A 26500-nucleotide genomic window follows, 5' to 3' on the forward strand; every position below is an offset into this window, starting at 1 on the left:
TCAACACTGGCACCTGGTCTAGACTCGCTGGTGCTGAGGTAATTTAAATCTGGGAATTGATTGCTCTGTGGTTGTGACGATTGCAGCGAGCGGGATGTTAGTACCATTACTCAGGAAGCCAGAGAGAAAGGCTATATGTTCCACTGACAGGCCTATTAGGTGATGTGTGGAACCGAGCCGGGGGCAGGAAGCCGTCCCATAGAGTTGAACACACAAATGAAACCCCTGCCATGCTGGAACCTGGGAGAGAGCAACACACTGAACGTTGGAGATATAAATACCAAGAATAGAGCTGATATGATTGCTTTCTCCACATGTCAGAGAGGCATAACATGTGTTCTACAAAATACATTTATGTTGAAACACTGCATTGTGTCCAAATGAATGCAGAAGGGGCTGTGAATGCTTAGTTTAGAAAGACTGTGTGCTTCTGTTACAATGTAACTTCCTAGTTCATTACCATACTAACATTATTCAGAGGTCTAATGAAGAGCTGGGACTGTCTTTCTTACTGCCACAAGACAACCATGACGGAAGAGCTGGGACTGTCTTTCTTATTGCCATGAGACAACCATGACTGAAGAGCTGGGACTGTCTTTCTTACTGCCACGAGACAACCATGACTGAAGAGCTGGGACTGTCTTTCTTACTGCCACGAGACAACCATGACTGAAGAGCTGGGACTGTCTTTCTTATTGCCACGAGACAACCATGACTGAAGAGCTGGGACTGTCTTTCTTATTGCCATGAGACAACCATGACTGAAGAGCTGGGACTGTCTTTCTTACTGCCATGAGACAACCATGACTGAAGAGCTGGGACTGTCTTTCTTATTGCCACTGAGACAAGGTCCATGACTGAAGAGTCTGGCTTTATACTGAATGGAACTGCCATGAGACAACCATGACTGAAAGATAAATATCCTACAATACAACCAGGACTAGTGCTAGTTAAACTTCTCAGTCTGCTTTATATTCTGAATGGAAGCAATTGAGGTCAACATAAAGGTAAGAACCTGACAAGATAAATAACCTAATACAACCAACTAGTGCTATCAAGCTGCTTCTCCTGCCTAACCAACCAGTACTATCAAGCTGCTTCTCCTGCCTAACCAACCCGTACTATCAAGCTGCTTCTCCTGCCTAACCAACCAGTACTATCAAGCTGCTTCTCCTGCCTAACCAACCAGTACTATCAAGCTGCTTCTCCTTTCTAACCAACCAGTACTATCAAGCTGCTTCTCCTTTCTAACCAACCAGTACTATCAAGCTGCTTCTCCTTTCTAACCAACCCGTACTATCAAGCTGCTTCTCCTGCCTAACCAACCAGTACTATCAAGTTGGTGTTGGAGTCATGTAGACATTGGTGAACAGGGAGTACAGAATGGGACTTAGCAAACACCACTGAGGGGCTCCTGTGTTGAAAGTCAGCATGGTGGATGTGCTGATGTGTCACCTGGGGGTGGCCCGTCAGGAAGTCCAGGATCCAGGTGCAGAGGCAGGTGTTAAGTCCCAGGGTCCTTAGCTTAGTGAGGAGCTTGGAGGGCATGATGGTGTGGAATGCTGAGCTGTAGTCATTGAACAGCATTCTCACATATGTGTCTTTTGAGCAGGTGGGAAAGGGCATTGTGCAATAGAGATTGCATGATCTGTGGATCTGTTGGGGTGGTATGGAAATTGGAGTGGGCCCAGGGTGTCTGGGATGATGGTGTTGATGTGGGCCATTGTAACAGTTTAACTTCTTGCCCCGACCCGGGCTCCTCTGCACACATCAACAACTGACACCCACAAAGCATGGGCGTCACAAAAGCAGCGGCCCTTGCAGAGCAGAACTACTTCAAGGTCTCAGAGCAAGTGACGTCACCGAATGAAATGCTATTAGCGTGCACCACCGCTAACTAGCTATCCATTTCACATCCGTTACACTCACTCCCCTTTTCCACCTCCTTTTCCGCAGCAACCAGTGATCCGGGTCAACAGCATCAATGTAACAGTTTTCACTTCCGTCCCTCTTCTCGACCCTACCTGGGCTTGAACCAGGGACCCTCTGCACACATCGATAACTGACGCCCACGAAGCATCGTTACCCATCGCGCCACAAAAACCGCGGCACTTGCAGAGCAAGGGGAACAACTACTTCAAGGTCTCAGAGCAAGTGACGTCACCGATTGAAGCGCTATTAGCGCGCACCACCGCTAACTAGCTAGCCATTTCACATCGGTTACACCATGACCAGCCTTTCAAAGTAATTTAGATCGGAACCTTGGCACTCTTGGGCACAGGGACTATGGTGGTTGGCTTGAAACATGTTAGTATTACAGACTGAGTCAGGGAGAGGTTGAAAATGTCAGTGAAGACACTTGCCAGCTAGTCAGCGCATGCTCTGAGTACTGGTCACTGGTACTTCCTGATTGAGTTTTTGCTTCTAAGAAGGAATCAGGAGGATAGAGTTATGGTCAGATTTCTGAAATGGAGGTCAACGGAGAGCATTGTATGTGTCTCTGTGTGTGGAGTAAAGGTGATCTAGAGATTTTTCGCCTCTAGTTGCACAGGTAACATGCTGGTAGAAATTAGGTAAGACAGATTTCAATTTCCCTGCATTAAAATCACCAGCCACTAGGAATCAGTCCTATCAGGCTGCTTCTCCTGCCTAACCAACCAGTACTATCAGGCTGCTTCTCCTGCCTAACCAACCAGTACTATCAAGCTGCTTCTCCTGCCTAACCAACCTTATCCATCTGATCCACGTCCACAAGGTTCCATTTCCTTAACCAAAGCCTTAACCCAGGGATTCTACAAATGGTCTCCCATTTGAGTGCATGTGAATGAGATGTTTTGTCATTACCAGTATAACTGATCAGTGTGTCCTCTCAGTAAAGAGGATGTGCTATCAACTAACAACTTCACCTCTGAACCGCAAGGCCACATGTTTCTTGTAACCATGCTTTTTCTCAGATACGCTATTGAGTCAACAAGCAGTTAACCTCAATACTACAGCTCATTGTTACTGTCTACTGAGGATATGTACTATACCTCTTATAAGACAAAGATACAAGCAAGACAGCAAACAGTTCAGACATTATATATTACAGAAATAACAGAGTTTAAAATCCCTGGTACTTTTAACTTTCTAACTGCACATAGTATGCTAGCACTATGCAAATAGAGTTCAGTACATTACAGCGTAGGACAGCATAGTACAGCGTAGTACATTATATTTAGTTTATATAGTCATGTACAGTTGTCCAATATTAGAGTGTATTATTGTGTCTCTATAAGGACTTACCTCCCTGCTCATCCAGCATAACCAGAGTCCTGATACCAGCATCTTTACTCTACACACCCCAGGCCAGAAGAAAAGAGGGAGATAAGATAGTCAGCAGTGATATCAAGCAGTTCAGTGTGAACAGAACACAGCAGTGATATCAAGCAGTTCAGTGTGAACAGAACACGGCAGTAGAGATCAAACAGTTCAGTGTGAACAGAACACGGCAGTAGAGATCAAACAGTTCAGTGTGAACAGAACACGGCAGTAGAGATCAAACAGTTCAGTGTGAACAGAACACGGCAGTAGAGATCAAACAGTTCAGTGCGAACAGAACACGGCAGTAGAGATCAAACAGTTCAGTGTGAACAGAACACGGCAGTAGAGATCAAACAGTTCAGTGTGAACAGAACACGGCAGTAGAGATCAAACAGTTCAGTGTGAACAGAACACGGCAGTAGAGATCAAACAGTTCAGTGTGAACAGAACACGGCAGTAGAGATCAAACAGTTCAGTGTGAACAGAACACGGCAGTAGAGATCAAACAGTTCAGTGTGAACAGAACACGGCAGTAGAGAAATGGAGGAATACTGACAGTTAAAATTAGATCACTTCCTCAAGACGTATTGATCCAAACATGACATCATGGATCGTCACCCGATTCCATATATGGTGCACTATATAGGGCAGGGTTCCCAAACCTGTGGCCCGCGGGTTGAATTTGGCCCCCAGGTCATTTTATTGGCCCGTTTAAGTGTTTATTACATTTTTTATTATTGGACGTACAGTGAAAACACCAGCAAATCAGCTCCAATTGATTTTAATTTTGGAAATCTGTTCCAAATGATTCCCACGCATATTCCCACAAGAGCATCTGCTCTTTCCATGAAATAGACTGACCAGGTGAATTCAGATGAAAGTCCCTTACTGATGGCACTTGTTAAATCCATTTCAATCAGTGTAGACGAAGGGGAGGAGACAGGTTAAATAATGATTTTTACGCCTTGAGACAATTGAGACATGGATTGTTTATGTGTAACATTCAGAAGGGTGACGCACAACAGCTTCCTGTGTTTATCACAAATGGTCATTCACCACGAAGGACATCCAGCCAACTTCATACAACTGTGGGAAGCATTGATGTAAACATTGGACCAGCATCCCTGTGGAACACTTTTGACACTTTGTAGAGTCCATGTCCCAATGAATTAAGGCTGTTCTGAGGGTAGGGGGTGCAACTCAATAGTAGGAAGGTGTTCTTAATATTTTGTACACTCAGTGTATATTTTTTATTATTTTTTATTTTATTTCACCTTTATTTAACCAGGTAGGCCAGTTGAGAACACCTTTATTTAACCAGGTAGGCTAGTTGAGAACACCTTTATTTAACCAGGTAGGCTAGTTGAGAACACCTTTATTTAACCAGGTAGGCTAGTTGAGAACACCTTTATTTAACCAGGTAGGCTAGTTGAGAACACCTTTATTTAACCAGGTAGGCTAGTTGAGAACACCTTTATTTAACCAGGTAGGCTAGTTGAGAACAAGTTCTCATTTACAACTGAGACCTGGCCAAGATAAAGCATAGCAGTGTGAACAGACAACACAGAGTTACACATGGAGTAAACAATTAACAAGTCAATAACACAGTAGAAAAAGAAAAAAAAGAGTCTATATACATTGTGTGCAAAAGGCATGAGGAGGTAGGTGAATAATTACAATTTTGCAGATTAACACTGGAGTGATATCTGTTATATCTGATCATATACAAATGTAAGCTAAGTTTGAAATGATTACATTTGAATCAAATATTATTTACATTTCGGCTTCTTCCGGTCAATTTCAGTCTACAATTTTTTTGTAATTATGTTCCAGCCCCCTGACCATCTGCTCAAGAAGAAAAAAATGTCCCTCGGCTGAATGGAGTTGATGATCCCTGCTAAAGACAATAGGGTACAATTTGGGATGGATCCCGTATGGGACATGGGTTACAGATAGAGTCAATGTACATGTTATCCATGAGGTGTTCCGTGGTGACGCAGTGTATGTTACCAGTGCTGAAGTAGAGAGTAACTCATGTAAATGTCAGAAGTTTTTGATTTCATAAAAAATTATGTTATTGTAATTCTGGCTTCTCAAATCAATGTGGGAATTTTTTATAATTACTGAAACATGGTTTAAAAAGTCTGTGCCAAACTCTGATGTCTCTCTCTGATGAATGGATATTATGTTATAGATCTGATAGTAACCTCATCTCTGTTCCTTTAAACTGTTAGCTCTGAGGGTATTGTCAGCAGTAATCATATGCCCATAGAATTTAATGCCAAAAGGACAACAAATAGCTCATATTGACATATGTAGACTGAAAAAAAAGGTTAATGAAATTGACAACTTTACTAAAATCAGAAAAGGTTCATATTCCGTCCATCTCTGAAACACACTTAGATAATTCCTTTGATGATGCAGTAGTATCTACACATGGTTATAGCATATACAGGAAAGATAGGAATGCAAATGGAGGAGGTATTGCTATACATGTATTTTTTTTACTGTATTTTCCATTGTATTATATATTATGTTATGTATTATATTTTGTATTGTGTATTGTATTATGTATTGTGTTATGCATTGTATTTTGTATTGCATTATGTATTGCATTATGTATTGTATTATGTATTGTACTTAGTACATTACATAGTACACTACAATGTATTATATTTTGTATTGTGTATTGTATTATGTATTGTGTTATGCATTGTATTTTGTATTGCATTATGTATTGCATTATGTATTGTATTATGTATTGTACTTAGTACATTACATAGTACACTACAATGTATTGTATTTTGTATCGTATTATGTATTGTATTATTGATTGTTATGTATTGTATTATGCATTTAGTTATGTATTGTACTATGTTATGTATTGTCTTATGTGTTGTATTACGTATTATGTATTGTGTTATGTATTGTATTTCATATTGTATTGTATTATGTATTGTATTATGTATTGTATTTTGTATAGTATTTTGTATTGTATTATGTATTGTATTTTGTATAGTATTATGTATTGTATTATGTATTGTATTGTGTATTATGTATTGTATTTTGTATTGTATTATGTATTGTATTATGTAGTGTATTATGTAGTGTATTATGTAGTGTATTATGTATTGTATTATGTATTGTATTTTGTATTGTATTATGTATTGTATTATGTAGTGTATTATGTATTGTATTATGTATTGTATTATGTATTGTATTATGTATTGTATTATGTATTGTATTATGTAGTGTATTATGTATTGTATTTTGTATTGTATTATGTAGTGTATTATGTAGTGTATTATGTAGTGTATTATGTAGTGTATTATGTATTGTATTGTGTATTGTATTATGTAGTGTATTATGTAGTGTATTATGTAGTGTATTATGTATTGTATTATGTATTGTATTATGTATTGTATTATGTATTGTATTATGTAGTGTATTATGTATTGTATTATGTATTGTATTATGTATTGTATTATGTATTGTATTATGTATTGTATTGTGTATTATGTATTGTATTTTGTATTGTATTTTGTATTGTATTTTGTATTGTATTATGTATTGTATTATGTAGTGTATTATGTATTGTATTATGTATTGTATTATGTATTGTATTATGTATTGTATTATGTATTGTATTATGTAGTGTATTATGTATTGTATTATGTATTGTATTATGTATTGTATTATGTATTGTATTATGTATTGTATTATGTATTGTATTATGTATTGTATTTTGTATTGTATTTTGTATTGTATTATGTATTGTATTATGTATTGTATTATGTATTGTATTATGTATTGTATTTTGTATTATGTATTGTATTATGTATTGTATTTTGTATTGTATTTTGTATTGTATTATGTATTGTATTATGTAGTGTATTATGTAGTGTATTATGTAGTGTATTATGTAGTGTATTATGTAGTGTATTATGTAGTGTATTATGTAGTGTATTGTATTATGTAGTGTATTATGTAGTGTATTATGTAGTGTATTATGTATTGTATTATGTAGTGTATTATGTAGTGTATTATGTATTGTATTTTGTATTGTATTTTGTATTGTATTATGTATTGTATTATGTAGTGTATTATGTAGTGTATTATGTAGTGTATTATGTAGTGTATTATGTAGTGTATTATGTAGTGTATTATGTAGTGTATTATGTAGTGTATTGTATTTTGTAGTGTATTATGTAGTGTATTATGTAGTGTATTATGTAGTGTATTATGTAGTGTATTATGTATTGTATTATGTAGTGTATTATGTAGTGTATTATGTAGTGTATTGTATTTTGTATTGTGTTATGTATTGTATTATGTATTATGTATAATGTATAATGTTATGTATTTTATATTGTATTGTGTTATGTATTGTGTTATGTAGTGTATTATGTAGTGTATTATGTAGTGTATTGTATTTTGTAGTTATGTATTGTATTATGTAGTGTATTATGTAGTGTATTATGTAGTGTATTGTGTATTATGTATTGTATTATGTATTGTATTTTGTATTGTATTTTGTATTGTATTATGTATTGTATTATGTAGTGTATTATGTAGTGTATTATGTAGTGTATTATGTAGTGTATTATGTAGTGTATTATGTAGTGTATTATGTAGTGTATTATGTAGTGTATTGTATTATGTAGTGTATTATGTAGTGTATTATGTAGTGTATTATGTAGTGTATTATGTAGTGTATTATGTAGTGTATTATGTATTGTATTATGTAGTGTATTATGTAGTGTATTATGTAGTGTATTATGTAGTGTATTATGTAGTGTATTATGTAGTGTATTATGCAGTGTATTATGTAGTGTATTGTATTTTGTATAGTGTTATGTATTGTATTATGTATATTATGTATTCTATTTGTTGCGTTTTGTTTCCTGTTTGGATCCTAATAAAAAACACTATAGACTCAGAGCTATGGTGATAGATGCAACATGACTACCTCTGAGCAAAACAAGGCTCTATTGGTAAACAATACAACAAAAAAAATCCTATTTGGCAAAAAGTGGATCTGATCACAACTGCTTTTAGAGGATGTATGATAGTGAGTTATTAGACCGACTCAGAACACAATATATATAAGGATGACAACGAAGCTCCTACTTGCTTGTTTGTTTTCCACCATAATTTGCAAATAATTTGCAAATAAATTCATTAAAAATCCTACAATGTGATTTTCTGGATTTTTTTTCTCATTTTGTCTGTCATAGTTGACGTGTACCTATGATGAAAATTACAGGCCTCTCTCATCTTTTTAAGTGGGAGAACTTGCAATAATTGGTGTCTGACTAAATACTTTTTGCCCCACTGTACCAAGGAATGTAAAGAGATATTCCTTGACACATTCACGCACGCACGCTCACACACACAATTTGCCTTTCTGCGATTCCTAGCATCCTATCCCCTCATCTCCATTTCAACTGACTGTAGAAGGTTCCTTCCCTAGGACCTTCTTCTCCAATCTGTTTGGAAAAGGAGGCGAGGAAAGAGGATGTGAGGAATCAAGGAAAGATGAACTGAGAACCATAGGGACAACAGAGAGGACACCCTTGCACCTGTCTTTTCTTACAACACTCTTGGCTGTCCCCATAAGAGAACCCTTTGAATGACCTTTTTTGGTTCCGGGTAGAACCCTTTGAGGGGAAAAATATAATTTCAGAAATGCTTTGCTGTGTTTTTACTTGTCTCTTGTTATATAATTGTCTCTTGTTATATGCTAGTTTTTTTTCTAACCTGATACAAACTATTCTTTGTGTGACTTAATCATAAGACTGGAAAGTATAAAGTATAACTAAAAGCCGTTGAGTTTTGCAGGATTGAGGGGGAAAGAAACCTATGGAGAACAAAGACATTCTTCCCGCCCAAAACTCCATCATCCAAAAGTTGGGAATTAATTAAACAATATTTCTGTAAATCCAAGTGGTTGGAGTGGTCCGTGGGTACTTGAAGAACAATTATGTCAGATCAGTTGTGTTTTGGGATCTCATGAAGGACAGTAGAACATCGTAAATGTATCTCTGAATGTGTATATTTCCCAGTGATCAGATTCACATCCAAATGTGGGGAATGAATATGATTAAATATGAAACTATTTGTGAGAAGATGTAATGTGATGTTAGCCTCCTAAATGAGAGAATAGTTTTTCATATGAAGTCTTAAGTTAGGGATAGCGTCCTTTTTTCAGAATTTCCACCTGACTGACGTGCCCAAGGTAAACTGCCTGTTACTCAGGCCCAGAAGCCAGGATATGCATATAATTGGTATCATTGGGATAGAAAACACTGTGAAGTTTGTAGAAATTTTTAAATAATGTATGAGAGTATAACACAAGTGATATGGTAGCCAGAAATCCAAAGAAAAACCAACTGGAAATTATTATTGTTTGAGATCCCATGCTCTTTCAATGGATAGCTATGGGTCCTATGTAATTCCAGGTCCCAGATTGCAATGCCTATGGCTTCCACTAGATGTCAGCAGTCTTTGTTCAAGGTTTCAGGCTTGTAACTTGAATGATGAAGAAGTAATATGAGTTTGGATAGAGAGAGTCAACTTTGAAAATCAGTCTTGGTGCACGCCATGGAGAGGACGACACGAGCTTATTTTATTTTCCTATTGAACATACTTCTTTCCGTATGAAATATTATAGTTTATTTACATTTTAGGGTACCTGAGGATTGCATAGAAACATAGTTTGACTTGTTTGAACAAAGAATAAGGTGTAGTTTTTTGGGTTCCTATCTTGGCATGTTGAACGAGTGGATTACTGAAATCGATGGCGCCAACTAAACAGACTTTTTGGGATATAAAGAAGGATTTGATCTAACAAAACGACCATTCATGTTGTAGCTGGGACCCTTGGGATTGCAAACAGAGGACGATTTTCAAAAGTAAGTGATTCATTTAATCTCTATTTGTGATTTTGTGAAGCCTGTGCTGGTTGAAAAATATGTTGATGTGGGGCGCTGTCCTCAAACAATGGCATGGTATGCTTTTAAAGCCTTTTGTAAATCTGACAATGCAGTTAGATTAAGAATCATTTCAGTTTTCAACCGATATAAGATACTTGTATGTTCATAAATGTTTAATATTATGATTATTTATTTGAATTCATTCAATTTCATTCATAGGCTAATCATAGGCTAGGTTGTAGCAACCTCATGATGGGTACAGGGAACATTAGAGTATCATGTAGTAGCCTAAACCTATCGATGTTACATTGAGCTGGTTGAACAGAACATGAATGACAGTCATCCATTATGATGTAATAGAAATAAGTTCGTTATGATGAAAAATAAAATAGTCCTCCCTGATCTGAAATGGCACAGAGCACCACTGGAATGCACTGACTGTAAGAGCGTCTGCTAATTTACTAAAATATTAATATGTAAATCTAGAGAAACAGGCCTAATGACACGACCGATCACATCTACCAGACTTCTTTTTTTCCCTGTCAGTACTCACACATCAACAACTGAGCTATGAAACCGTTGAGGTAGAGGATATGTGGGTGGGAAAGAGGATTACATCTTCTGGCTTTGCATTATGACTTGCATAGGTTTTGTTCAAAGTGCTTCTGGAATCAACAGAAAGGAAGATAGAGGAAAAACAGGTTGACATACATGTCCTCTCTTTGAATCTGACAGGGACATGTGTGTTTAAAGTTGCACATCCCGATTCATTCTGTGAAGTCACCACTCACTTCTCCTCACCTATACAGTAGTAGGGCTCTAACAACTTACTCTGTTGTAATGACTACCAGTCCTCAGGATTCATGACGGAGTGAATCACAAACACCCGTGTTGGGCGAGAGGGCTCCATGATATGGCTCCCTAGCCCACTATTTATGGGCAGAAAGACTTTAATCATCACACTATATAGTAGCCTAGTATACAATACACTATTGTGTATGTGAGAGAGAGAGAGAGAGAGAGGGAGACAAAGAGAGAGAGAGAGAGAGAGAGAGAGAGAGAGAGAGAGAGAGAGAGAGAGACAAAGAGAGAGAGAGACAGAGAAGAGAGAGAGAGAGAGACAAAGAGAGAGAGAGAGAGAGAGAGAGACAGAGAGAGAGAGAGAGAGAGAGACAGAGAGAGAGAGAGAGAGAGAGAGAGAGAGAGAGAGAGAGAGAGAGAGAGAGAGAGAGGGAGAGAGAGAGAGAGAGAGAGAGAGAGAGAGAGAGAGAGAGAGGAGAGAGAGGGAGAGAGAGGGGAGACAGGGGGAGAGAGAGAGAGAGAGAGAGGTGTGTTACTGACAGTAAGATGGAGATTGTCTTTGATTTTATCGATGTCTCCTGTACTGATCTGCAATTGATATGACAACGAGCCTCCCGCCTCTGTATCCCCTTGCTACCGAGCCATTGGATGGCCAGGGTTGGTTGCATGACATATGATATTCATACCTTGGCCCGGATTACAGTAGGCTACTAAATAACATTTCCAGTGGCACACTGACTCACCTAATGATGAAGATGAAGCCATAGGCTACTAGTCATGGTGATGGCAGATGCACTTTGGACTTGTATCTTTTTGTTGTTTCTATTGGTTCAACAGACAGATTAGTCTTCTCTTTTCAAAGGTAGGCATGTGCTTTCCAAACTGTACGTTTTTCCTGCAAATGTCATTTGAAATTCACGAAAGGCAAACTGCAAACTACCATAGAAATATAATCTATAGATGGCAGTTCCCATTCAAGTAAGGACTTGTACCCATGAGTTTAACACTCAAATTGCCAGGGTAAGAGGTTCAAAAACCCTTCTATGGATTAAATGTCTATGGCCACAACTCAACACGTTGTATATTTGATCTGCATGCTGCCCAAATGGCTGCTTTCCCGAATGTAGACAACTAGTAACTAACAAAATAAAGTGTCTCTCTAGCAAAACAGTCCTGTAGTGTAGCATCCACATCATCTGACCACTTCCCTTGAGTAAATGAGAGATACAAAATGGATGATAATGGCATGGTTTAGGTCCACCTGTAGAATCTATGCCAAGGAGCATTGAAACTGTCCTGGCAGCTCATGGTGACCAAACATTGTTTTAAGACACATTAAATACGGAAAGTATTCAGACCCCTTGACTTCTTCCACATTTTGTTACATTACAGCCTTATTCTAACAATGATTCAATCGTTTTTTTCCCTCATCAATTGCAAGCCCTGCCACATCTGACAAGCATCAGAGACGGTGTAGTAGGATTCAATCTTAGTCCTCTATTGATGCTTTGCCTCTTTGATGGTTCATCTGAAGGTTCAGTATGATTTCTTATAAGCGTCCGGATTACTGTCCCGCTCCTTGAAAGTGGCTGCTCTAGCCTTTAGCTAGATGTTGCCTGTAATCCATGGCTTCTGATTGGGATATGTACGAACGTTCCCTGTGGAGACGACGTTGTCGATGCACTTATTTATGAGCCCGGTGACTGAGGTGGTATACTCCTCAATGCCATTGCATGAATCCCGGAACATATTCCAGCCTGTGCTAGCAAAACAGTCCTGTAGTGTAGCATCCACATCATCTGACCACTTCCCTATAGAGCGAGTCACTGGTACTTCCTGCTTTAGTTTTTGCTTGTAAGCAGGAATCAGGAGGATATAATTATGGTCAGATTTGCCAAATGGAGGGCAAGGGAGAGCTTTGTATGCGTCTCTGTGTGTGGAGCAAAGGTGGTCCTCTGGTTGCACATGTGACATGCTGGTAGAAATTAGATTAACATGCATTTAAGTTTGCCTGCATTACTGTTCCCGGCCAATAGGAGTGCCACCTCTGGACGAGCATTTTCTTGTTTACTTATACAGCTCGTTGAGTGCTGTCTCAGTGCCAGAATAGGTTTTTGGTGGTAACTAGACGGCTACAGAAAATATAGATGAAAACTCTCTTGGTAGATAGTGTGGTCTACAGCTTATCACCTTGAGCACCACATGTTATTGACAAATAGACACACACCCCCACCCCTCTTCTTACCAGAAGTAGCTGTTCTGTCCTGTCGATTCACTGAAAACACAGCCAACTGTATACAGTATTATCTGTGTCGTCGTTCAGTCACAACTTGGTGAAACATAAGATATTACAGTTTTTAATATCCTGTTGGTAGGATAGTCTCGAATGGAGATCATCCAGTTTATTCTCAAGTTTATACCTATAACATGATGCAGCCACCACTATGCTTAAAAAATGGAGAGTGATACTCAGTAGTGTTGTATTGGATTTGTCCCAAACAAAACATTTTGTATCCAGGACAACAAGTGAATTGTTTTACCACATTGTTTTGCAGTATTACTTTGGTGCCTTGTTGCAAACAGGATGCATGTTTTGGAATATTTTTATTCCGTACAGGCTTCCTTCTTTTCCCTCTGTCAATTAGCTTAGTATTGTGGAGTACCTACAATGTTGCTGAGGGGTGGGGGTTGCGATCACTGCCATTAAACTCTGTAACTGTTTTAAAGTCACCATTGGCCTCATTGGAAATCCCTGAGCTGTTTCCTTCCTCTACGGCAACTGAGTTAGGAAGGACGCCTGTATCTTTGTAGTGACTGGATGTATTGATACACCGTCCAAAGTGTAAGTTAATAACTTAAAGTGGAACTGACAACTTTATAACTACTCTGCAGGTATAAAACAAACAGACAATCAGAATATGAGTCCAACATATCAAATTCCCAGTTTATGCTACTAAACCAACTTGATAAGAGGTTTTAGAAATGGGTTCTATTTGACTCAGTGGTCCGTGATGAACACTAAGGCATTGTTGGCAGAATGCTGTGGATGGATGCAGTTCAATGCATGATTCATATAATACATTTAATACCAACAAATTTCAGAGTGGCGCAGTGGTCTAAAGCACTACATTGCAGTGCTAGCTGTGCCACTAGGGATTCTGGGTTCGAGTCCATTCTCTTTCGCAACCGGCAGTGACCGGGAGACCTATGGGGTGGTGCACAATTGGCCCAGTGTTGTCCGGGTTAGGGGAGGGCTTGGCCGGCAGGGATGACCTTGTCCCATCGCGCATCAGAGATTTCTGTGCACTCTGACACGGTTGCCAGGTGTACAGTGTTTCCTCCGACACATTGGTGCGTCTGGCTTCCGGGTTAAGTGTGCATTGTGTCAAGAAGCCGTGCGGCTTCGTTGGGTTGTGTTTCGGAGGACACATGTCTTTCGACCTTCGTCTCTCCCGAGTTGCAGAGAAGAGACAAGACTGTAACTACCAATTGGATACCATGAAATTGGGGAGAAAAAAAGGGGTTAACAAAAAAAAAATACTCAAAGGGATATTCAATGTCTGGTTTTTTATTTCTACCAGTCTACCAATAGGTCCCCTTCTTTGCGAGGCATTTTGAAAACCTCCCTGGTCTTTGTTGATGAATCTGTGTTTGAATTTCACTGCTCGACTGGGGGACCTTACAGATAACGTTATGTGTGGGGTACAGAGATGAAGTAGTCATTCAAAAATCTCGTTCAACAGTATTATTGCACACAGATTGAGTCCATTGAGTAACTTACTATATGACAGAAGTCCATGTACCTTATTATATGACTTTGTTAAACACATGTTTACTCTAGAGCTTATTTAGACCTGCCATAACAACGGGGTCGAATACTTATTGGGGTCGAATACTTATTGGGGTCTAATACTTATTGGGGTCGAATACTTATTGGGGTGGAATACTTATTGACATTTCAGCTTTTCATTTTTTATTCATTTGTAAACATCAAAATAAAAAAAAATTAATTCCACTTTGACTTTACTGGATATTGTGTGTAGACCAGCGGGGAAAATAAATTAAAAAACTTAATTCCACTTTGACTTTACTGGATATTGTGTGTAGACCAGCGGGGAAAATAAATTAAAAAACTTAATTCCACTTTGACTTTACTGGATATTGTGTGTAGACCAGCGGGGAAAATAAATTAAAAAACTTAATTCCACTTTGACTTTACTGGATATTGTGTGTAGACCAGCGGGGAAAATAAATTAAAAAACTTAATTCCACTTTGACTTTACTGGATATTGTGTGTAGACCAGCGGGGAAAATAAATAAAAAAAACTTAATTCCACTTTGACTTTACTGGATATTGTGTGTAGACCAGCGGGGAAAATAAATAAAAAAACTTAATTCCACTTTGACTTTACTGGATATTGTGTGTAGACCAGCGGGGAAAATAAATTAAAAAACTTAATTCCACTTTGACTTTACTGGATATTGTGTGTAGACCAGCGGGGAAAATAAATAAAAAAAACTTAATTCCACTTTGACTTTACTGGATATTGTGTGTAGACCAGCGGGGAAAATAAATTAAAAAACTTAATTCCACTTTGACTGTACTGGATATTGTGTGTAGACCAGCGGGGAAAATAAATTAAAAAACTTAATTCCACTTTGACTTTACTGGATATTGTGTGTAGACCAGCGGGGAAAATGAATTTAAAAACTTAATTCCACTTTGACTTTACTGGATATTGTGTGTAGACCAGCGGGGAAAATAAATAAAAAAACTTAATTCCACTTTGACTGTACTGGATATTGTGTGTAGACCAGCGGGGAAAATAAATTAAAAAACTTAATTCCACTTTGACTTTACTGGATATTGTGTGTAGACCAGCGGGGAAAATACATTTAAAATCGTAATTGAAAACATTTTTGATTCAGGTTACAACATAACAAAATGTGGGAAAAATATATATATATTATTATAATAATAATAATGTTTGCTGACTCTTGGGCCTCCCACGGGCCTGGGCCTCCCACGGGCCTGGGCCTCCCACGGGCCTGGGCCTCCCACGGGCCTGGGCCTCCCACGGGCCTGGGCCCAGAGGCTTCAACCCCGGTAAGCCCCTGCATTAATCCGGCCCTGTTCAGACCATGAATGATTTAGTGCAGGTCATTTTAATACAGCTAGCATACCTACATATAGATTTGAGAAATGTAGAGAAAGTACGAGGCATGGAAATAGACTTGATGGCACCAGATGCTTCTCTTCAACATGTATTATTTACGGTTCAATTTCACATAATGACCCAATTACATGGAGACATATGACACTGCTTTGACTGTGTATTTGAAGCTGCCACTTTCCCACCAAACATTCAGTAGGAGCAGGACAGATTTCAACTGCCACTTTCCCACCAAACATTCAGTAGGAGCAGGACAGATTTCAACTGCCACTTTCCCACCAAACATTCAGTAGGAGCAGGACAGATTTCAACTGCCACTTTCCCACCAAACATTCAGTAGGAGCAGGACAGATTTCAACTGCCACTTTCCCACCAAACATTCAGTAGGAGCAGGACAGATTTCAAAAGTGTTTCCATACATATATTACCTACGATTTTCACCTTTTGTCAGAGTCATCTTGTCCATCTCTTCCTGCATTCTAGAATCTGTCTGTCTGTCTGTCTGTCTGTCTGTCTGTCTGTCTGTCTGTCTGTCTGTCTGTCTGTCTGTCTGTCTGTCTGTCTGTCTGTCTGTCTGTCTGTCTGTCTGTCTGTCTGTCTGTCTGTCTGTCTGTCTGTCTGTCTGTCTGTCTGTCTGTCTGAGAGATGAGATGAGATGAGATGAGGGATTTACATATGTTCTTCAGATCCCATCTCTCTGGAGATCCCGTCTCTCCACCGACTAGTAGCATTGATTATTTTCCTCTCCCTCCCTCCACCATTTCAACAGAGTCCTGATATAACAGCCTATAATACTGTCTCTCTCTCCCTCCACCATTTCAACAGAGTCCTGATATAACAGACTATAATACTGTCTCTCCCTCCCTCCCTCCACCATTTCAACAGAGTCCTGATATAACAGACTATAATACTGTCTCTCCCTCCCTCCCTCCACCATTTCAACAGAGTCCTGATATAACAGACTATAATACTGTCTCTCTCTCCACCATTTCAACAGAGTCCTGATATAACAGACTATAATACTGTCTCTCCCTACCTCCACCATTTCAACAGAGTCCTGATATTTAAAGGTGAAATAAAATAAAAAATATAACAGACTACCATACTGTCTCTCTCTTCTCATCCTGAATGGCTCAATGCGTACATGGGGGACAGACAGGTAGATTTAACCCCTCTGTCGCTAGTTGCTTCAAATCTTTGCATTGAAATAGTCAACTGGAATATGTGCCTGATGCTCCACTGTATGCTCCATTGCTAAATTCATAAACCCCAGTCAAGTCTATGACATCTCAGTCAATGACAACCTTACGTAGTGTTATAACGCTTCATAACAGGGCGGCTCAGCGGATAACTCAGTTTGTGGGGCTGATTAACGACAGATTAGAGGACAGAGGCAGAGTCGAACAACATTACATCAAGGAGATGGATAGCCCAGGAAACCATCAGTCAACATATTCACAACCTCCATAAAACGTAACACCCCCACTCAGTCAAAGAGAGGGCTTCCACTCCACTGAACAGATACGCTCCATGCACTAATACGCACTCTTAGCTGATTCTATTAGCCTAGTGTCCCTAGTTCAAAGCCCACTCAATGGCTATCACCCTGTGCTTGAGAGAAGAAGTCTGTAATTGGATATTTGGAAAAGTATTGACCTGGGTGGGTGGGTTTCTCAAAGCCTTGGTAGCTAAAGAACTACGGTATTTTTCTTAACAACCAAGCCTCATAGCCGTGAAAGAGCTACAACTATAAACGTGGTGTTTGACAGGTCAATGTCCTACGTGTGAACGAACAACATCAGTGAAATAAAGAAGGTATTAGTCTAGGAGTAGTGTAAGCCTAGATAAACAATAACATAGTACTTAGGGAAAGGGTCTGAATACTTATGTAAATGTGAATATTTCAGTTTGACATTTTTAATACATTTGCAAAAATGTCTAAAAACATTGTTTTTCGCTTTGTTATTATGGGGGTATTGTGTCTAGATTGACGAGGGGGGATTATTTAATCCATTTTAGAATAAGGCTGTAACGTAACAAAAATGTGGACAAAGTGAAGGGGTCTGAATACTTTCCGAATGCACTGTACTACAACCAAGCACTGAAACCTCACCCCCTTCCTCTTCAGTGTTTTAACTGGGGGAGCGCTAAGCCTACAGACACGTTGTATTGCTGAAGCTCAATGTTTTTTGTTGTTGTTGGTGTTTATTTAACCTTTATTTAACTAGGCAGGTCAGTTGATAAGAACAAATTCTTATTTACAATGAAAGCCTACCCCGGCCAAACCCAGGCCAATTTTGCACCACCCTATGGGACTCCCAATCACGACCGGATGTGATGCAGCCTGGATTCGAACCAGATACTGCAGTGACGCCTCTTTTACTGAGATGCAGTATCTTAGACCACTGCGCCACTCAGGAACATACTATATCCTAGAAGGTATGTTTGTAACAGCCATACATATGAAATCCATGTTGTGGCCTAGGGTTAAAGACAGAGTTGGCTGTATGTATGTGTAGCTACCTACTTTCAGGAGGCTGCTGAGAGGAGGACGGCCCATAATAATGTCTGGAACGGAGCGAAATGGAATGGCATAGAACACATGGAAACCATGGAAACCAGGTGTTTGATGTATTTTGATACCATTTCACCTATTCCTCTCCAGCCATTACCGTGAACCTGTTCTCCCCAATTAAGGTGCCACCAACCTCCTGTGGACCTACTCATGCATTATACATACTGGGATATTGGCCCTTCATCCTCTACAATTTAAAGCACTCTGGAAACAGACACAGTCACAGATACACGGTACATTTAAAGCACTCTGGAAACAGACACAGTCACAGATACACGGTACATTTAAAGCCCTCTGGAAACAGACACAGTAACAGATACACGGTACATTTGAAGCACTATTCAGCCATTGTCTTCCAGGAAGTAGGAGTGTTGTTGAACTGAGGCTAGTCCCTCGACTGGGAGGAGTCAAACTCTAAAACGTAAGGAGATGTGCTTTTTTTTTCCAAAAAAATGTATGTAAAACTAAACCAAAAATTAAACTTCACTACAAAGGAAGTACAAGTGCTTATATTTCACTCGGAAATTAGGAAGTTTAATTTGTCTCTCCATTAGAATAAGAGAAGTCTGTGTGTGTGTGTGTGTGTGTGTGTGTAATGTTGACATGACCTTACCTCCTCAACCATGGCCAGCATACGCCGAGTGCTCTCCAGCGACTGTGGAGAGAAAACACCCATATTAGAGAGTTGTCAAATTAATCTCTTCTCTACTACTGAACTGTACCTCACACCTGGTGATGAATACACCTGGTGGTGATGAATACACCTGGTGGGGAATACACCTGGTGGGGAATACACCTGGTGGGGAAAACACCTGGTGGGGAAAACACCTGGTGATGAATACACCTGGTGATGAATACACCTGGTGATGAATACACCTGGTGGTGATGAATACACCTGGTGGTGATGAATACACCTGGTGGTGATGAATACACCTGGTGGGGAAAACACCTGGTGATGAATACACCTGGTAATGAATACACCTGGTGATGAATACACCTGGTGATGAATACACCTGGTGGGGAATCTCTTCTCTACCACTGAACTGTACCATACACCTGGCGGGGAATAAACCTGGTGATGAATACACCTGGTGGGGAATACACCTAGCGATGAATACACCTGGTGATGAATACACCTGGTGATGAATACACCTGGTGGGGAATACACCTGGTGATGAATACACCTGGTGACGAATACACCTGGTGGGGAATACACCTGGTGATGAATATACCTGGTGATGAATACACCTGGTGATGAATACACTTGGTGATGAATACACCTGGTGGGGAATACACCTGGTGGGGAATACACCTGGTGGGAATACACCTGGTGGGGAATACACCTGGTGATGAATACACCTGGTGATGAACACACTTGGTGATGAATACACTTGGTGGGGAATACACCTGGTGATGAATACACCTGGTGATGAATACACCTGGTGGGGAATACACCTGGTGGGGAATACACCTGGTGATGAATACACTTGGGGATGAATACACCTGGTGATGAATACACTTGGTGATGAATACACTTGGTGATGAATACACTTGGTGATGAATACACTTGGTGATGAATACACTTGGTGATGAATACACTTGGTGATGAATACACCTGGTGGGGAATACACCTGGTGGGGAATACACCTGGTGGGGAATACACTTGGTGATGAATACACCTGGTGATGAATACACCTGGTGGGGAATACACCTGGTGATGAATACACCTGGTGATGAATACACCTGGTGGTGAATACACCTGGTGATGAATACACCTGGTGGGGAATACACCTGGTGGGGAATACACCTGGTGGGGAATACACCTGGTGATGAATACACCTGGAATACACCTGGTGATGAATACACCTGGTGGTGATGCATACACCTGATGAATACACCTGGTGATGAATACACCTGGTGATGAATACACCTGGTGATGAATACACCTGGTGGGGAATACACCTGGTGATGAATACACCTGGTGATGAATACACCTGGTGATGAATACACCTGGTGGGGAATACACCTGGTGATGAATACACCTGGTGATGAATACACCTGGTGATGAATACACCTGGTGATGAATACACCTGGTGGGGAATACACCTGGTGGGGAATACACCTGGTGATGAATACACCTGGTGATGAATACACCTGGTGATGAATACACCTGGTGGGGAATACACCTGGTGGTGATGAATACACCTGGTGATGAATACACCTGGTGATGAATACACCTGGTGATGAATACACCTGGTGGGGAATACACCTGGTGGGGAATACACCTGGTGATGAATACACCTGTTGATGAATACACCTGGTGATGAATACACCTGGTGGGTAATACACCTGGTGGGGAATACACCTGGTGATGAATACACCTGGTGATGAACACACTTGGTGGGGCATACACTTGGTGATGAATACACCTGGTGATGAATACACCTGGTGGGGCATACACCTGGTATACCATATGATTAACATTGACAAACAGTCAGCTATAGCATTAACATATCATTAACATATTAACATTGACACACAGTGAGCTATATCATTAACATATCATTAACATTGACACACAGTGAGCTATATCATTAACATACCATTAACATATTAACATTGACCCACAGTGAGCTACCAATTCTTCACATTCCCACTGGAATTTTAACCAGTTCTCCTCACTCTTTCCCCCTTTTTCCATCTATCCCCCTTTCCATACATATATTTCCCTCTAAATGTGTTTATCTCACTCAATCTCCTTTTCCCTCTCCTCTGCTCTGCTTCTCCCTTCCCCTCCCCAATCTCCCCCTCTCCTTCCTCCCTTTCCTCCCTACCTCCTTCCCTTCCTCCCTGCCTCCATCCCATTCCTTTACTTATCCAATCTCTCTCTCTCTCTCTCTCTCTCTCGTCTCCCTCTCTCTCTCTCTCTCTCTCTCTCTCTCTCCCTCTCGTCTCCCTCTCTCTCTCTCTCATCTCCTTCCCTCTCGTCTCCCTCCCTCTCTCTCTCTCTCTCTCTCGCTCTGTCTCTCTCCCTCCCTCTCATCTCCCTCTCTCTCTCTCTCGTCTCCTTCCCTCTCGTCTCCCTCCCTCTCTCTCTCTCTCTCTCGTCTCCCTCTCTCTCCCTCCCTCTCGTCTCCCTCCCTCTCCTCTCTCCCTCTCTCTCTCTCTCTCTCTCTCTCTCTCTCTCTCTCTCTCTCTCTCTCTCTCTCTCTCTCTCTTTCCTCTCGTTTCTCTCTCGTCTCCCTCTCTCTCGTCTCCCTCTATCTCGTCTCCCTCCCTCTCGTCTCCCTCTCTCTCCAGAGCCTGGCTGGATTTCATTATCCCTTCCTGAATGTTTAATAGGTCCATTTGAGCTAGTGTGTTATTCTGGCCATCTGAATTAAGGCTGTGCCCCACTCAGAAAGGATAGGCTAGAGAAATTTACAGTTAACACTGTCTAAAACACCCGCAGCAAAACCATGGGAACATGGACACAGTAGGACATATAACCCATAAACATGACACCTAGTTTATAACAAATAGAGTTTATGTCTGACTAACGGTGGTTGACACGCAGTGCTCGATAACAGAGAGGGGAGAATAGAGAGAGAATAACAGTGATAACAAGACAACTGAACCAAGGATTATTAATGTGAGATTATTAACGTGAGATTATAACGCATTGTCAATCTGTGATCAAATGAACCCAAGGACAGTAGGCTACATGCGACAGTATGTTAGGGTGAGATATTAGACAATGCATTCTGTTACCGACCTCAGACGCCACACGTTCACCCTGCGGGGCGACATACGGAGGGGATCATAATAATGCATCATACTCCACTTTTCCCAAAGATGAAGTGAAAGTTCACAAAACAAGAGATTTATCTGTGTCGATGTGTGATTATATCAAATGTTGTCATCCCTTTGATTATCAACCCAAACCAAACTGATGGCCATTTCGGAAAAAAAAAAATCCTGTGCCATGCAAGGTTTTTGTCCACTAACCGGGTCAAATACTCAAGTGATCTTGACACAAAGTGGGATTTGGCTGATAATGGGCCAATATCTGGATGTCTGTTATTATTGACACCAAGCAGGCAGTCCTAGGGCTGGCACTACCACAAAGAGTCAACAAAGGTTCTTTCATGTAACAGATTGACGTTTATTGTCACAAGTCTTGTCCTGGAGGTAGAACGGAGTGGTTTCTGCTAAATGGGCTACAGTGGCTTGTGAAAGTATTCACCCCATTCACATTTTTCCTATTTTGTTGCCTGATAAACTGGAATTAAAATTAATTTTTTGGGGAGTTTGTGTCATTTGATTTACACAACATGCCTACAACATGCCTACCAATTACAGCTGCAAGTCTCTTGGGGTATTTCCCTCAAGAATTTCCCTGTATTTAACTCTGACCAGTTTCCCAGTCCCTGCCGATGAAAAACATCCCCACAGCATGATGCTGCCACCACCATGCTTCACTGTGGGGATGGTGTTCTCTGTGTGATGAGAGGTGTTGGGTTTGCACCAGACATAGCGTTTTCCTTGATGGCCAAAAAGCTACATTTTAGTCTCATCTGACCAGAGTACCTTCCTCCATACGTTTAGGGAGTCTCCCACATGCCTTTTGGCAAACACTAAATTTGTCTGCTTATTTTTTTCTTTAAGCAATGGCTTTTTTCTGGCCACTCTTCCTTAATGCCCAGCTCTGTGGAGTGTACGGCTTAAAGTGGTCCTATGGACAGATACTCCAATCTCCGCTGTAGAGCTTTGCAGCTCCTTCAGAGTTATCTTTGGTCTCCTTGTTGCCGCTCTGATTAATGCCCTCCTTGCCTGGTCCGTGAGTTTTGGTGGGCGGCCCTCTCTTGGCAGGTTTGTTGTGGTGCCATATTCTTTCCATTTAAAAAAAATGGATTTAATGGAGCTCCGTGGGATGTTTAAAGTTTCAGATATTTTTTTATAACCCAACCCTGATCTGTACTTCTCCGCAACCTGACCTGTTTGGAGAACTCCTTGGTCTTCATGGTGCCACTTGCTTGGTGGTGCCCCTTACTTAGTGGTGTTGCAGACTCTGGGCCTTTCAGAACAGGTGTATATGTACTGAGATCATGTGACAGATCACGTGACACTTAGATTGCACACAGGTGGACTTTATTTAACTAATTATGTAACTTCTGAAGGTAATTGGTTGCACCAGATTTTATTTAGGGGCTTCATAGCAAAGGGGGTGAATACAGATGCAGGCACCACGTTTCTGTTTTTTATTTTAGATAATTTTTTGAAACAAGTTATTTTTTAAATTTCACTTCACCAATTAGGACTATTTTGTGTATGTCCATTACATGACATCCAAATTAAAATCAATTTAAATTACAGGTTGTAATGCAACAGAATAGGAAAAACCCCAAGGGGTGTGAATACTTTTGCAAGGCACTTTATATCGTAAAAATGGATTAAAACAAATATTAGCTCTTTGGTCTTAATTTAGAGTAAGGATAAGGCATTCGGGTTAGGTTTAAGGTTAGGGTTATGTTTAAAATCAGATTGTATAACTTTGTGGCTGTGCCAGCTAGTGACCACTCTGAAAAGCTGTCTCTAGTAGGCTACAGGAGTCATCCCAATATGGCTGCCTCAAAGCATAAATACAGGTTATATCATGACACAGATTTGATCTCTTTCTATCCATGTAAGCCGGAATAAAAGGGTAAGTGTAGCTAGCTAAATATAAACAAAGCTCATTGTCAAATTAAAACGCAATCTGTTAACTTACACAGATTGTAAAATACAAGGTAAGTAGTAGGCTACAGATAGCAATGTGCGGTACATTCTTCATAAAATAAACACACACGCACAAATGTACACACACACACAATGTATCAGACCAAAAACAAAATGGTGTGTTTCAGGCAGGGTCTGGTTGACTCAGCTTAGCTTAGAGTAATACAGTCTATTTATAGTCAAACAGCACTCACACATCTTTCTAATTCATGACTTGCATAGCCCCACATAGTCTCTTTCCCCTCAAGTACAGATTGTTTTACAGTGTTACAAAAGTGGAACAAAAACGTTGACGTTGCTCTGACATGTAATAAAGAGGCTTAATTGTTTGCTTCTGTCTCAGGTGTGGAGCTCAAGGCCCATGTTCAGAAAAACATCTCAGAGTACAAGTGCTGATCCTCCTGTCCGTATATAACCATATTTATTATGATCTAAAAGGCTAAATTAATCCTAAAATCAGTACTCGCACTCTGAGACGCGCCCTGATGTGGATCTCATTTGTGTTCATGAAACAATGAAGATCTACTGTGAGCCGTCACTCAGGTTGGAGGTGTGTGTGAGGTGTGTGTGGTAGGTGTCTTTGTGTGTGTTTTTACCTCATCAGCTATCTGGTCCGCCTTTGTCTGCAGGTTTTCCAGCTCATTGCGCATGTCCGCTTCATCTGCCATGGCTTTTGGGTTGTGAGATGGGCGTCGGCCTCCAAACAATGAGAAAAGTGGCTGCTATTGTAAAAACTGAGAAGAGAGGGAGAAGGAGAGAGAGAGAGAGAGAGTGAGTGAGAGAGAGAGAGAGAGTGAGTGAGAGAGAGAGGGAGAGAGAAAATAAAACAACCACGGTAAGTATCATCACATTAGTGTTTGATTGCGATTAACAGAAAAAAATGTTCACTTAGATTTGCTTAGAGATAATATATATGCAGAGATCACAAATCAAATCAAATGTATTTATATAGCCCTTCTTACATCAGCTGATGCCACAAAGTGCTGTACAGAATCCCAGCCTAAAACCCCAAACAGCAAGCAATGCAGGTGTAGAAGCACGGTGGCTAGGAAAAACTCCCTAGAAAAGCCAAAACCTAGGAAGAAAGCTAGAGAGGAACCAGGCTATGAGGGGTGGCCAGTCCTCTTCTGGCTGTGGCGGGTGGAGATTATAACAGAACATGGCCAAGATGTTCAAATTTTCATAAATGACCAGCATGGTCAAATAATAATTATCACAGTAGTTATCGAGGGTGCAACAAGTCAGCACCTCAGGAGTAAATGTCAGTTGGCTTTTCATAGCCGATCATTCAGAATATCTCTACCACTCCTGCTGTCTCTAGAGAGTTGAAAACAGCAGGTCTGGGACAGGTAGCACGTCCGGTGAACAGGTCAAGTTTCCATAGCCGCAGGCAGAACAGTTGAAACTGGAGCAGCAGCACGGCCAGGTGGACATCACACACATGTCAAGCCGCATTTCAGATACTGTAGGATAGGACGTTTATTTGATAATGAATCTAGTCAACCATTAATCATTGTGGATGGCTCAGAGTTATCCCAGTTCTCAAAGTTTTGAGTCAAACAAGTAAAACATCTGCGATCACCTAAACTGAAGCATCATCTAGACCAGGGATGGGCAACCCCAGGCCTCGGGGGCCTGATTGATGTCACACTGTTGCCCCAGCTAACACTGAATCCAATACTTAACTAATCATGATCTTCAGTTTAGAATACAATTTGTATAATTTGCTGTGTTTGCTAGGGGTGGTGGAAAGTGTGACCATGCTCCGGCCCCCAAGGACTGGAGTTGCTCCTCCCTGGTCTAGTCTAATCTCTCGTGCACAGATATATGTACGTAAAATGTAGGATCTGTCGGGAATGAATGGGATGCGTGGGATAATAACATTAATTCCAGTGTTTGGGTTTTTGTCACTGGTTATTTGGACTTAACAGGATGGGGCTTTGGCTGAGAGTTTC

At 40.3% G+C, this 26500-nt stretch overlaps 1 protein-coding gene across 4 annotated transcripts in view; it reads right to left on the reverse strand.

Moving 5' to 3' along the window:
• LOC112256941 (synaptosomal-associated protein 25-B) overlaps nucleotides 1-26500 on the reverse strand; it is an 89372-nt gene that overhangs the window by 11335 nt on the left and 51537 nt on the right. For 2 of the 4 annotated variants that reach the window (XM_024430534.2, XM_024430535.2), the window contains exons 2-5: nucleotides 25142-25279; nucleotides 22543-22563; nucleotides 19402-19443; nucleotides 3286-3334 (exon numbers count right to left, since the gene is read on the reverse strand). In XM_024430534.2, the coding sequence (XP_024286302.1) occupies nucleotides 3286-3334; nucleotides 19402-19443; nucleotides 22543-22563; nucleotides 25142-25213 (184 nt within the window). In that variant the 5' untranslated portion in view covers nucleotides 25214-25279. The remainder of the gene's footprint in view (nucleotides 1-3285; nucleotides 3335-19401; nucleotides 19444-22542; nucleotides 22564-25141; nucleotides 25280-26500) is intronic. The other 2 variants (XM_024430536.2, XM_042325182.1) reach the window with 1 other exon arrangement.

The sequence above is a fragment of the Oncorhynchus tshawytscha genome, linkage group LG08, assembly GCF_018296145.1.
Source record: "Oncorhynchus tshawytscha isolate Ot180627B linkage group LG08, Otsh_v2.0, whole genome shotgun sequence".
NCBI classification, from domain to species: domain Eukaryota; kingdom Metazoa; phylum Chordata; class Actinopteri; order Salmoniformes; family Salmonidae; genus Oncorhynchus; species Oncorhynchus tshawytscha.